We start from the raw sequence: 14,522 nt of genomic DNA on the forward strand, positions 1-14,522 counted from the left end.
AAATCATTCTCTTGGTTTAGGATTAAAAAATAGAAAATTGTACTGTTTATCAGAATGATTTTCATTTTATTAATAATAATTGCCGATACGGCGAAAATCACTTTTCTAACTCATTATTTGCAGAAGGTTACATGAAAATGATATGGTTCTATATTATCAAGAAAGGTTTATATATGTATGTATAGATTTGGGGTATCGTATACACTGCGACCCAAACGATCTATCGTGCCCCCTTTTTGCTGCGATATTGGAAAACCCCATTCCTTTTAAAAAGTCTAGAATGTGGGATGACTTTAATTGCCAGAGATCTTCGTCTTATATTTCATATAGTCTAAGATCCCACCGCTTGATCTTGTAGGTATCTATTTTTTTGGTGAAATTAATTTTAAAGGAATCTTGAGGATGTATGGAATGGATTAAGGATAGGTTGCCTTGTAAAAATTAGCCACAATTACCTGTAATTAATTTTAATATCATTAATCTACTAATATGACTTGCAGCTATATGTTTTTTCAATCAATCTTACAGCATCTGAAAGAAAATTATGTCACAAATCAAAATAAAAATGGTTGTCAGCTCTCAGTCGGCCGCAGCATTAGGGTTGCCAGGTGTAAACAAGTATATTATTGTTAATTAACTGCATTCACCGGTTTTTTTAAATTTTTAAATACACTGAACATGAAAATCCATGGTTGCCAGTTGCACAATAGCCGCAAACAGAGGTTGCCATGATTTTTGTGCGCAAGAGAGAAGATGCACGCATTGTTACGTGCGATGAATAAGGACAAAGCTTGGCAGATGCGACACTTACACAGTTTAGGCTTTTCGTAGTTTCATTTCAAAATTTATGTTTAATTAATAATAAGTGAAAAAATAATAAAACTCAATTTTAACAATTTTATACTATTGTTAACAGCACTTTCAAATGGTGTAAGATTGACTGAAAAAGCATATAGCTACAAATCATATTAGTATTTTAACGACATTAAAATTAATTACAGGTAATTGCGGCTAATTTTTACAAGGCAACCTATCCTTAATCCATTCCATATACCCTCAAGATTCCTTTAAAATTGGTTTCATCAAAAAAACAGATACCTGCAAGATCAAGCGGTGAGACCTTAGCCTAATACGTCTCCAGGTATAGTGCTCTGGAGCTCTTTAGTGCTTCGCACTTCGAGAGAATGTGGATAGAGGTTTCGTCCTCTGTGCAACAAAATCTGCACGCCGCAATATCTGCTAGGTCTAGTGTCTTCAGGTGTTTATTGAGTGCCTCGATAGAACTCCTGTTAGTATTAGTTGATTGTTCTTACATTCAGCAGATCTACTCTGGTTATAGTTTCCCAGAAGAGTCTTTGTCTATCTCAGCCCCTGTAGGTTGTCCCAATAATTGGTTTTACTCCTATCTACCTTCTTTTCCAGTGCTCTTTCCATTGTTCTGTAGTTGATACTACAGAAAGGTTCGGGTCCCGTGAAGGACTTGTCTGCCCCCGCATTAGCGAGCTTCTTAGCTATTTCTTACTTACGGTGATACATTCAGCAGATCTACTCTGGTTATAGTTTCCCAGAAGAGTCTTTATCTGTCTCAGGCCCTGTAGGTTGTCCCAATAATTGATTTTGCTCCTATGTATCTTCTTTTCCAGTGCTCTTTCCATTGTTCTGTAGTTGATACTATAGAAAGGTTCGAGTCCCGTGAAAGACTTGACTGTCCCCGCTTTAGCTATTTCATTTTCCTTCTCTTTGGTGTGTCCCGGAATCCATTGTAAGGTAATTTTTTCTCGTTTAATTTTTCCAGGTAATCTCAAACGTGTTTGGATTTTATGATATTGGAGCTTAGAGCTCTAATTGCTGCTTGACTATCAAACAGAATGATGATCTCCTGTTTGTGATAATTCCTCTCTAGATTGAACCGAACACATTTTTCAATTCCATAAATAGAACGGTTTGAATAAATATATTCATATCATATAAGAATATTCTAAAAAAATATCAATTAAACATTTCCACTCGGAAAGTTTCAAATAGTTTCATGTCTACAATTTTATTCATGCTGTTTACTCACTTGAATTTTAGTCGAATACGTTTTTTCTCCTTCTCCAAACTCAGCAATTTTATTATATAGTACCAACAAAAAATTTTGCAAAGCTTTATTTAAAAATCAGTAAACGTGACATGACAGCCGTTTTCCCGTATACACTCTTAGATATTTCAGGAGTGCCTTGTTCAAACTGCAAAATACGTCGACTTTTCACGCTCCGCTGAATGATTCACATCTTAATTGGAAGAGAATAAATTACAAGCTCTTTATCAAGTGCGGTAATAGGTTTTATGTGAAAAATAAAATGATACCTTCCACAATTGTCCTGATTTTCTCAAACAGTGCGTCCCTTTAAAATTATTTTTAATTTAATTTATTTATTTTAATTGAAATATATAGTGTCGGTTTGCCAAGTTTACTTTGTCTATTAAATGATCATATAAAGAAAAAAATATTCAATGGTTTTAACCCGATAGTCAGAAAATCCTTAGAGATCTTGGTAAAGCCATTTTTTGAACTTAAAATTGTCGCAATGTTAAAATCTCCAAGAGACGTTTAAATTAGTTCGAGTTTATAATTTTTTCTTAATTTGCAAAGTGCTTTTTTAAGCTTTAAATATTTATTTTTGTCTCTTATAATACAACTTAGTTATTTTAACAATGAACCATCGCTAAATACGACAGAATTCAGTAGAAATAGAACTACTATAAATCGACATTTCAAGATATTATATAGTTCCGGGACTTAATGCAAAAAATTCGGAAATGAAATGACATAAAAACAAAAAAACAATGTTGTGACATAAACAAATTCTTATACGAACCCTCTTTTCTAAGTTATAGGCCTCCAAAGCTACAAAATCAGAACTTATATTTAAATATATTTTCTAAATTATGAATTTTGAATGGATGATTACGTATGTCCATGTGTTTGACGGAATAAATAATTCTACACTACTATACATGTAGTCATGCACGATAATAGGTGGATTAGACGGGCAGATCCATTTGCATGGCCACCACGTTTCCCTGATTTAATACAATAGATTCATTTTTTCGCGGATGTCTTAAAAGCTTGGTATATGCACACAAGGAACGGAATGATCGATAAAATAAATTCCCATTGTGACGCTATAAGGCAAATCCTTGGAATGCTCTTCCAGTTCAAAGAAATATTCTCTGGAGACTCCGGAAGTGTGTAGAAATGCAAGGTTCCCACTTAGAACATTTATTATAGTTTTTTCTATGGTTTTATTTGATAAGTTGTAGGCTAACCAACTAAATTTTTCTATATATATTGAAAAAGGAAAAACTGTCAACGTCGCGTATTATGCGAACTTATTGCAACGTTTTAGCAGAGGAATCAAGCAAAACGGCCGCATCTAGCTTAGAAGAAAGTGTTTATTCATCAAACAATGCACCATCTCACACATTTGCAATGGCCAAAATTAATAAATTGCTACATCATGCACCCCATTCGCCAGATTGAGCCTCTTCGGATTATTTTCTGTTCCCAGACTTGAAAAAATAGCTCGTTGGTCAAAGATTTCCCAACAATGAAGAAATGATGTCGACATTTAATGGCTATTTTGAGGAGCTTAACGATTCTTATAAAAAGGGTATCGAACTTATTGAACATCGCTGGGAAAAGTGTATGGGGCTAAAAGAAAATTTTTTCCAATATTTTTGTGTTTTTTTTGTTCGGCCAGGTACTTCTAGAACCATCCTCGTATTTTCAATTATTAGACAATATTTATTCTCCTTCTTCTAAATATCTATTACATTCTGGAAGAAAGTATTGTACTATTTAATTTTTACGAGTATTACACGTGATGAGTCATTGCTGATAATGGTAGATTCACTTCGTAAAGTATATCAACTTTTTTTCTTATATTGTGGTGGAAAATGGGTGCAGAAAATTCATATCTTTTCCAATTTGTCGTTGGTTCTCACCAAAAAAATGCAACTTTCCGGAATAATGATAGTTTTATATTATTTTAGTACTTGAAGTATCGTTGAATTAAGTAATCCTCAATTTCTTGAAAACTTTTACTTTTGTTAGGGTATTTTTCGTTCTTAGCTTTCTCTGGTAGATTGTAAAAAGCCATAAAAATATTATTGCAAGTATCGAGTAATAAACTCGAAAATTATTGTACATAAAAATATATTAGTTCCTCAACATAATGCATATTAAATGCTTCAAGTATTATGTCTAATGAATCGTAATGTAATAGTTTTAATGACTAAATTGCATTTTTATGTATGTTTCAAATAAAACTAGTGTAATATGTATAATTAATTTATATAGGAAATATTTCGCTTTCACTTCCAATTTTCCAAGAATTGTTAGTGAATGTATTTGAGAAAAAATAAAAAAGTCTGTTCTATATACCAATTCTTCGTCCCACCAATAAATACAACAAATTTATTAAAAATAGTAATCATTTGATGAAATAATCTTTTTATATATAATAAAACTTCTCTGTCGCATTGTGCTGTAGATGTATTTGATATAATATTATGATCCTACATTTTCAGCAAAATTGAAAATTCCTTTTTGGATGTAGTATGTTTTTTTCCAAGCCAGGGAGTCCCATGCTATTTTGCGTGAAAGTTCCAAGATGCGCTGATCTCAGATTTCCATAGCTTCAATGACTTAAAAAATTTTATTCTGTTTCTTTTCCATATGGATAGAAAATATTTACCAATTTGAAAACTCCAAAGTTTAACAAAATAGATAGACATAAAGTCAATAAATATCAAATATGTTTAATAATCATTAATAGAAATTACGTGAAAATACTTTGAATGGGCAATTATTTTGAGATAAAATCAGTAGATATTAAAAAAAATCCTAAGTTTCCATGAAAAATAAAACAAGAAAAATATCAATAATATCATTCATTTAATAATTTTGCCCTCATTATTTCTTAACAATTCTCATAATAATTTGTTTGTGAATTGAAAAATTACCTCAAATGACATTAATTAAAGTCTATTGTCATTCGATATTGATCGATATTTTTTGATGTCTATTCACGTCAATTCATGTGATTTCAGTTCAATTAGCCAATGGTATCACATTTTGGTCAAAGTCTGTTTCGATATTAGTGAATTGCTGCCTTAAACCTCCGCGTTTGACGATTCTCAAACGGTTACTTTCTTTTGTAACCACACCGAAACCTTGTTTGTCTAGGTATAATGATGGAAAATGAATAAAATATTTTTCAGCAATTTTGGACGATGTAGGAAATTGTGTTTCAATATTGCGCTGCAACCAGAGCTTCTTTTAGCCTTGGTTAAACTTCTCGCCTGTGGTTACCGTGGTCAATTCTTCTTGCATATAAGCAACTAGCAATACCGAGTATACTTTGGCTGCATGACTGCAGATATATTATCATTCAAATATAACTTTTTTTCAATTATCTGTGAAGAAAATAGAACTTCTTTGAGTAGTTTTATAGGCAAAATATCCTCTGATTCTGGCAGGTACAAAACGCGTCGTCTTCGTCCGTTTAACAAATCGTATAGCCCTTCTTGGTCGTGGATTTTTTTCTGCAAACACCTCTATAGGTAATGTTTTTATGACACGTTTTGGGAATGGTACATTCTCTTGAACGAGAACGTCCACTAGTTTCGTTCCACATTCGTGTATTAAGTTTTTCTTATGAACAGCTAATAATTGAAAAATTCTCAAAAGAAAACATGAAAACAGCAAGAAAAACCACACATGCCTTTTAGGTTATATTACATCTTCCAAAGTGCACTTGAAGTGACCAGCTGCTTTAAGACGTTTTCTGTTGCTGTGTTATTTTATGGATTAATTGTTCATTGAGGAATTTAATAATTTGAAAAATTCTCAAATTTCTTAGTAAAATCCTTCTGATTAAATAACATCGTCTTTGAGCATTTCTGGTAATTTTGACAAATACAGAAACTGTGAATGTTATATTGTCTATGAAAATTTTGTTTGTAAAGGATAAATTTACTAACAAATGCCGTTAATGATTTTGTTTCAATCAAAATGAGATCGTCACCTTGCAACTGCAAATTACCTTTGGTAAACATGCCAGTTAGCTAATAAATCTATTTTTAAAACTGTCCAGATTTTCTTACAAATTCAAACATACTGTTCACTACTTGGTTATCGAAATGCGCCTCAGGCGTATAATTGTGAGTGTTAGTGTAGTGGCAATAGTAAACAATAAGTTCAGTATCTTTTTCTCGTAATAAAATAAATAAAATAAAACAGATATTCTAAAATAGCTGAAAATATGGCTAAGAAGAAAAAGCTTCTTATTTGTATTATCGAATGCATAGCATATTTTTCATATAAAAGCCTGTCAAATGCAATGTTTGCTCATTGCTAACGCTGTAGTCATCTGTAGATCTTTTTGCAGCCATAACTTTATCTTGATAGAATAATTTCTTCCAGTATATTATATCAGATCTTTTAATTTTTCTTAATAATACTAAAAATACTATTAATTTTTCACATGTTCATATTATTCAATAAAATCCCAAACTATATCATTTTCTTCAATAATTTTTTTTCTTATTAACAATCATAAAAATATAATGAAAATTTTAAGAAAGAGCTTAGTAGGATTTTCAATTATATACCGTTAAAAATACTACCCGACACCCACAAAAAGTACATGGATCTATGTTTATATACATAAAAATAAAGTAACAAATAATCTTCGCAGCATTGCATAAAGGCGAAATGTTAAATAATTGAATTTTATATTATTAATAATATACAAATAATTAAATTCAATTAAATATTATTTGATTTAAGAAATAAAATTAATTTACTAAATGTATTTTATATATAACGTTGGATATAACTAAAAGTTATTTAATACTATTACCAAAAAATATTGAAAAAATCCAAGATAATTTTCAGTTATACAAAAGTGCTCGAATCCGTCCCTGTTGGATTGTTGATGTATTGTCGCGAAGAGCATTCAGCAGCAGGTCGTTTCGTTCGTTATGTTTGTACGGTTTTTGTCGTTGTAGTGAATTGAAAGTCGTTTAAACGCAGCCAATAATTTTATTTTAGTATTCAGTATTATGTGAATCGCGTTTTGTTGTAGATTTTAATATATTTTCAGTGTTTTAAGTTCAAGGAATACAGTAGTCTCATGTTGGTGAGTTAACCTCAAAATATTTTCGCATTGTTCATTAGCATCCAAGCCACTCGGCGATTTTTGAATAACGTTTAATCTGCTGATTGGTACAATTTTATTTTATTAATTTGATTATAGTATATAAATATTGCACTCGGTGTTATGAACGTATTTTTAATTTACATTATCTAATGAAGCTTAGGTTAAAAAATTTAAACTACCTGAAGACGTGATTCCTCAAATATTTCAATTTAATAGAGGCTTCAGGTAGAAATGAAAAAAGTTATCAGAATGTATATAATACTTAATTTAAAGCAACAGTCTCTAAAATTCAGACAATATCCGATACATGCATATTATAAGGTTTATGTATGACCACCTAATCTTATAGCTGAACTTGCAAATATTAATATGAAACTATGTACCCATATAATATTATTACGAATTAAATGATTTGAAATTCTTCACATTACATATACGTTAATAAATTATTAGTTTGTTTTGTAGGTTTTATTATAAGGTATAGGGTTAATCTAATATTTAGATTAAAAAACTAAAGTGATTTGTCTCTAAATTGAAAATTAAAATATTTTGGTCAAAGAGGAGCTAAATTGTAATAATATACAAAATAGAAATGGTTTTTACAAATCATTTAATCGTTTGTCGTTTAGTATAATACTTTGAAATATCAAACATCCTCTATTTCATATTAACTCTAATTTATTTGAAATGTAGTTATAATGTTCCTGTTACTGACATTGTTTATATCTAAAACACAGGAAAAAATCCTATTAGGTTGTAAAAAAACGATTTAAACAGAATTAATATTTTAAGTTCACTATTTTGTGGTAAAATTAATTCTGTAGTAACAATACAAGTTGTCATTTCTTCATAACTTTTTCGTATATTAATATCGTAATTCAATTATGATATGTTTTTTGGAATGGAAAAATAAATAAACATAATAAAATACAATAATAGGTATTATTTCAAAATATATAGTGTATCGGATTATTTTCTACCAAATATTTAATATTTGTATTATAGTTTTCTTGATAGCCAAAATTACCTAACCTAATTTCAGAAAAAAGTTCGCAGAGCAATGCAAGTTAAATGTGCAAAATCAATAGATAATAAAAGTAGAATGCTTTTTTAATTATATTCTCTGCTGTTTAAAAAATAGATAGAAAAAAAATTTATAAAGAAAAATGCCAATTAAATACTGTGGAAAAAAATTTCGGAGACTTCACAAAAATAAAAGACTTTTTCCGAGTTTTCTCGGTAGAACACTATTGTTGCCGAAGTTATGAGGATGGTTGGCCTAGATAGGTTCTTAATAATTAAATGCTCCATTAATGCTAATGAATGTTTCGCAAGTAACACGAAAAAGTAGTATATAAAGCGAATTTGCTTCGCAAAAGAAGCAAGATTTGCTATCTTTTTTATGAGTGCGTTGAGAAAATAGTATATTATGGACTTAATTAAAAAAAAAGGTATTTTTTGTCGAGAAAGAAATGTTTTTCCCGAGCGAAGCAACTGTCGTCCCAGACTCAAAAATATATTTCTTCCGATGTGCATACGATACTTTTTTTTACGAAAGCATAAAAAATTTGGCAACTTTTTTGTTGTTTTTGTTTGTTTTGCGGGAGATAATGACAGCATTTAATTGGCATTAGGCGAGCATTAAACAAGCCCTAACGAGGCCACACGAGTCTATAATTCTTCGCCAATGATAATGTTCTGCTGAGAAAACTCGGAAAAAGTAATTTTTTTCGTCACGTCTCCGGAAAATTCATATTTTCCGCAACATCTTTGAACAACGAAGTATTATATTAGCATTTAATTATGGAAGCATTCTACTTTCATTATCTATTGATGTTGCACATTTAACTTGCATTGCAATTTCTCAAAAACTTGCACAGTGGAAAATTTCGAAATGTGGCAGTTAATAAGCGCTTAATTTCCCGTTTATTGTTTTTTTTTGTCTGTTCATATTGCTCTGCTAACTTTCGTGACATCACTCTCTTTACAGTTCTTGGTCGTATGATAAATCGCGATCAGTGACAGGCCCAAGACTTTGAGTCTTCTCACGATAAAATTCAGAAGAATTCCTAGGAATTAGATTTTTCATTGCTTTGTGCTAAAGCTTCTTTACTTGTTATTTATAAGTTATAAAACAGGCCTTCTCGATTTTTGATAGGAAATCTATTTTTATCACATTTTTTTTAAAATGTTTCACGAAATAATTGTGTAACGAAGAGGATTTATTTTGAACTGTGAAATATCATTGTCTAATGAAACGCAGTACATACTTGTTTATGTTTGCATTTTTTTCGTCCAACAACGACAGATATTGAAAGAATTGCTTTGTTAAAATGAAACTACGGTGAATAAGAGCATAATTGCCATTGAAATTATATCCGTACGTGCTAAAATTCACATAATATCAATCATATCTCTGCGTTTCTCACGTTTCAATCTATGGGATTGATATCAGTGTACGAGGTGTAGCGTTAATTTCCGGGAATTTAGTCATAACCGCAAACTGGCAACAATGCGTCACTTCATCTTCATCTGCCTAGCAAAGGGACTCTTTCTGCTTGATTGGTGTTTCATGTTTTGGTGGTGTGGTGAAAATGAAAACTAATATTGGAAGATACGTGTTATGATTCAACTTTTAGTGAAATTTGGCGAAAAACCCATCGGAAGTCCTTCGCAAGTTGCAGTTGTATGTATCAAAACACGCGCACCGACGTGAATCGGGACTATTTACGCACGCTTATCACATAACTATTAATGTGTTTTCTGATGTCAATCAACAAAAAAATCGTCCGTAAATTATTACACGAAGATTCAAGCACGCGAAACATTTGCACAAAGATGTTGCCAAAAGTCCCATGATCAAAAGCAATTCCAACAAGAGTTCTGTAAGATCGATAACAAAATGTGTATGAACGTTTATTTGCATGTTTTTCATTGGAAAATTTATAATTGCCACACATTTCTTTTTTTATCGTTGCCGTTCTCACATTGTGAAACGATATTTTCTCACTACTTTTCCTTCCATCATCAGAAGTTGACTGAAGGTGAACTATGCTCAATTTTAAGCCTTGTATACTGATTTTTTTGCGACCAAAGCATGTCAAAAGAAAAAAAATGTAACTTCCTTACTTTCCACTTGAAAGTACTATCAGTTATTTTAGCTATTCCTACTCCTAACTTTTATATGCTTTCAATTATATATTTTAGATACATTAACAAAGTTTAAAATTGTTAACTGAGCTTGTTTTCACAGGCTTCTTGGTTTGTACAACAAACGAGTACATCTGATTCATCATTATACAACTCGAAATGATCTCATTTTGCTTAATTTTCTAATGCCTCATCAATTAAAAAAATCTCTTACTCTAATTTTTGATATTTGTTAAGAAGTGTTGGTAGTTCTAAAATATAAATGGTCCAGAATGGTAATCGAACCGGGTGATAGAATTTTAATTGTAGACGATATCATCTTGGATAATATCAATTTTGGACCAAGACATCGTCATTATTTCATTGGATTAATAATAGTTTGTTTTTACAGTAATATAACAAAATTATCAGTATTAATACCTGTTGAAATTTTTAAGAATTTGGAGTAAGTCAGTGACCTAACTTCTTCATTTTCCAATTTTGGCAAGGTATCTGTTGCTTCTTCGATTTCATGGCCACTCCGGTCTCAAGTTGTTACTATATTTTTTTTCGGTCGTTGAATACTTCTCTTGAAGTTCCTGTTCCATTCTTTATTTATTTTCTATTCAGTATCAATCTGTTCACAACATCCAGTTTACATGTTCTCCTAATTGTCCGGATTCGCTCTGTCTGTCTGTCTGTCACTATCTTCTCAGTGATTCTCGTTAACATCACAGGTCTGCCTTCATTAGAAGTCTTCTCGTCTCTGCAGTGTTCGCATATATTGGTTCCGCCAAATTGAATTATAGTGGCTATATTGGTCTGTTCTTGAATTTCAGTTTTATCCTTCTCATATCCAGACATTTCTACCATATTCAAGCTGTTCAATATATTTTTTTTATAATAATAGTAGTTTGCTCTATATAAAAGATCTTTTGACTTTAACTATAGTTTTTCTTTTTGCTAATAATGCCCTCAAATTGTGGTCACAATCTGAATGAGGCCGGAGGAAATTAATGTTTTCTGTTCTCGTAGATGTTTTAGTGAAGTCGTATTATTCTATATGAGTACACTATTTTTGAATATAAAATAGTGTACTTCTTATTGGAGGATGGCTTTTGACGAATTTACTTGGAGTGGTATTTTTCATCGAGTTTATTACGTCTTTAAACAAATATAAAATTGATTTTTAAATTTAAACAACTAATGTTTGAAGGAAAATCTAAAGAATAATGGAAAGGCGTATTTTAATCACTTCTTTGGTATAATTTTTAGCTTAACAGTCTGGGCACGTTTTGGGACTTATGTCTGACAATTTTGGTCAATAAAATTCCATATTTCAATAAGTATAAAAAATTGCTTGGATAATGTTAGACGATTCTTACGACTTTTCTACAAATCGAACGAATGGTACGATCAATAACAGTAAATAATGTACCCTTGAGTCGATGCATTTCAATTATCAACATGTCGATATTGCCCCTTCATAATATTACTGATCTATCATCTGGTCTATCATTGGAAAATATGGAAACTCTAAAATCGTCTGAGAATATTATATTCGGCTATAGTCCGAATTATATCTAGCGATACGCACAAGGCCTGGACGTGGTCTTCTTACACTTTGTCCCGTCTCTTGGAACCATGTAAATTCTCTACAAATCGTCACGTGTACTTGTGAAAAGCCTTCTCCAATGAATGCACTCTCTTCGAGGGGTACACTAAGGATTGTAGCCGACCGTACGGTTTATTTTAGTTTCAAGGTTTGCTCCTACCGAAAATTTTGATAGTCAGAAACTACTATTGACTATGCAGGTTCAGACTTCATAGCACTTTCAAACGATTCCATTGTCTTATGACTGTTGTTTAGTTGATGAAAGAAGTATAGAGCATTAAATAAAACTATATGAAAATATTGTTTTATCACTAATTTTATACTTGATTACTGTCGTTAATTTTCATTTCTAGGATAATTTAATTCTAATTCTAAATCATCTTCAATCGAAATATTTGTCATAAAATTTGATTTTATGAAAATAAAATCAAATCTGAATATTAAGTTGAATGATGGCAGAACGTACATAATAGGCGCAAATTTGTCTATCCAGTTTCAGGATCATTTACTGGAATCGTTTCAAAAACATCGGCAAATGATCACAAAATCAGATTGAACTTCTTGAGAATATCAATTTTAGGACAAATATAAGCCAGTAAAAGTTCTTTCTCTAAATCTTTTGGCCAACAACAAAATATACGTTAATTTTTTGGGAAGTATATAAAACATTTTGAAATAATTTCGTGTCCAGATCTGGCAACGTTGATTGCTTTATGGTATGTAACAACCGAATCACTTACATTTTTAAATTATTAAGATAAAATAAGTTTTTCAAGTTTTATTTACCTTAATGCTAATATTAAGTTTTATAAATAAATCCGTATTCACATAAATTAAGTTTATGACTTATTGTGTAGAGTAATAGTAATTTTTTCTTCAAATAGAATGTACAGGGTAGTAATTGCCTCCATGCGAAATTAATATATTAATCAACATGCTGTTTTTAAAAAAAAATTACAATAACTTTGCTGTTGCAACACAAATGAAAAATATACTTTAGAAGTACTATTTAGGGTTAACTTTTAAGGACCAAATTACCATTAAATTGAGATCTTAGATACATGTTATCAAGCCATTTATGTGTATATTTTTTATGTTCATATTTTCTATTCTACGCAATAATATTGGGTAATTTGATCGTTTTATATAATCGAAACGAAATTCAACAGCTGATTGTTCATTGAAGTGTTTTTGGTTCATCCTCGTAATAATATACATTCACACGTTTATAGTTACCATATGATGGAGATATTTTATTGCGTAGTTTTTCTTTTCTTTCAAATTGCACAGTGATTTATTTATATTGTAATGCTTTTCTAATGACGCTATATAAACTATAGAAATCATTATTTATCGTTAATCAAAAGTGAAAATATTTGATGTCTGGCAGCATAATGTATAAAACCCATATGGTAGAACCATTTAATATTGACGTCCGTCAAATGTTTAAATTCTGTGAATTGCGTAACATTGATTATATCTCTCCCTCTACTCAGCGAAAAAGGTATTTTTTTTCAAATTGACATAAAAATTGAATATTTTGGGAAACAAAAAAATGTAACTGCCTCATTCAGAGGGAAACTTCAAATTGTTGAACTTAACTTCATCAACCAACATATTTTCATTTGAAAGAAATTAGAGTTTGCAGTCTCTAGTATTTTTTGCTCGAAAAAAAATGGGTCCTGACAACATACAGGGTGTAATATTGACAGAATATCAGTTTTTTGATATTTTGACCACTTTTTAAGCACCATCTATGATAGAGGAAAGACTGGCTGCAGTCAATCTTTATCGCTATCCCTAAAAAACCAGATGCGAAGCACTGTGAACAGTACCGTCGAAGGTTTTTACCAAAATGGTTCAAAATCGAGTATACGCAAAATGTGAAACAGACATCTCTAAAACGCAGTTTGGTTTTCGTAGCGCACTAGGTACAAGAGAAGTCATCTTTAGCCTACAGGTTCTCATCCAGAGATGCAGAGATATGAACAAAGACGTACACTTGTGTTTTATCGATTTTTCTAAGGCTTTCGATAACATCAAACACGAAAAACTTATCGCCAAACTGGCATTGACGGGAAAAATATCCGTATTATCACTAATATATGCTAGAGTCAAACTGTAAAAATAAAAGTAGGTGATTCACTCAGCGGAGTAATTGCTGTCAATGGTGGAGTGCAACTATCGAACATTTACTCCTAAGAAATATTTAGAAAAACACTGGCAGAAGTAACAGATGGCGTTAAAATTAACGAAAAAGCTATCAACAGCATAAAATATATCGACGACACAGTAATTATAGCAAATAACAATGAAGAGATACAAAATATTATGGCAAAAAATATAGGCAGCATGTGAAGAATATGGACTCTCCTTGAAAATATCAAAAAAACAAACTATATACCAGCAAAGATATTTCTCTGCAACTAAAATTAAGACTAGTCAGGTGCTACATACTTTCTGTTTTGTTCTATGGTGTAGAAGCTTGGAATCTTTCGAAATGTGGATACATCAGCGTATTTTGAAAATATCCTGGACGGAGCACATCATCAACATGGAAGTTATGC

General features: G+C 31.0%; 1 protein-coding gene across 2 annotated transcripts in view; it reads left to right on the forward strand.

Moving 5' to 3' along the window:
• The window catches only part of LOC130451260 (actin-associated protein FAM107A), a 66,959-nt gene that overhangs the window by 12,347 nt on the left and 40,090 nt on the right, over window positions 1-14,522 (forward strand). The window contains exon 1 of one of the 2 annotated variants that reach the window (XM_056790168.1): window positions 6,988-7,190. The exons of the other annotated variant lie outside the window; for it this stretch is intronic. Within the exon in view, the coding sequence (XP_056646146.1) occupies window positions 7,185-7,190 (6 nt within the window). The 5' untranslated portion in view covers window positions 6,988-7,184. Of the gene's footprint in view, window positions 1-6,987; window positions 7,191-14,522 lie in introns of those variants that run through there. 2 annotated transcript variants of the gene reach the window in all.

The sequence above is a fragment of the Diorhabda sublineata genome, chromosome X, assembly GCF_026230105.1.
Source record: "Diorhabda sublineata isolate icDioSubl1.1 chromosome X, icDioSubl1.1, whole genome shotgun sequence".
Classification (NCBI taxonomy): domain Eukaryota; kingdom Metazoa; phylum Arthropoda; class Insecta; order Coleoptera; family Chrysomelidae; genus Diorhabda; species Diorhabda sublineata.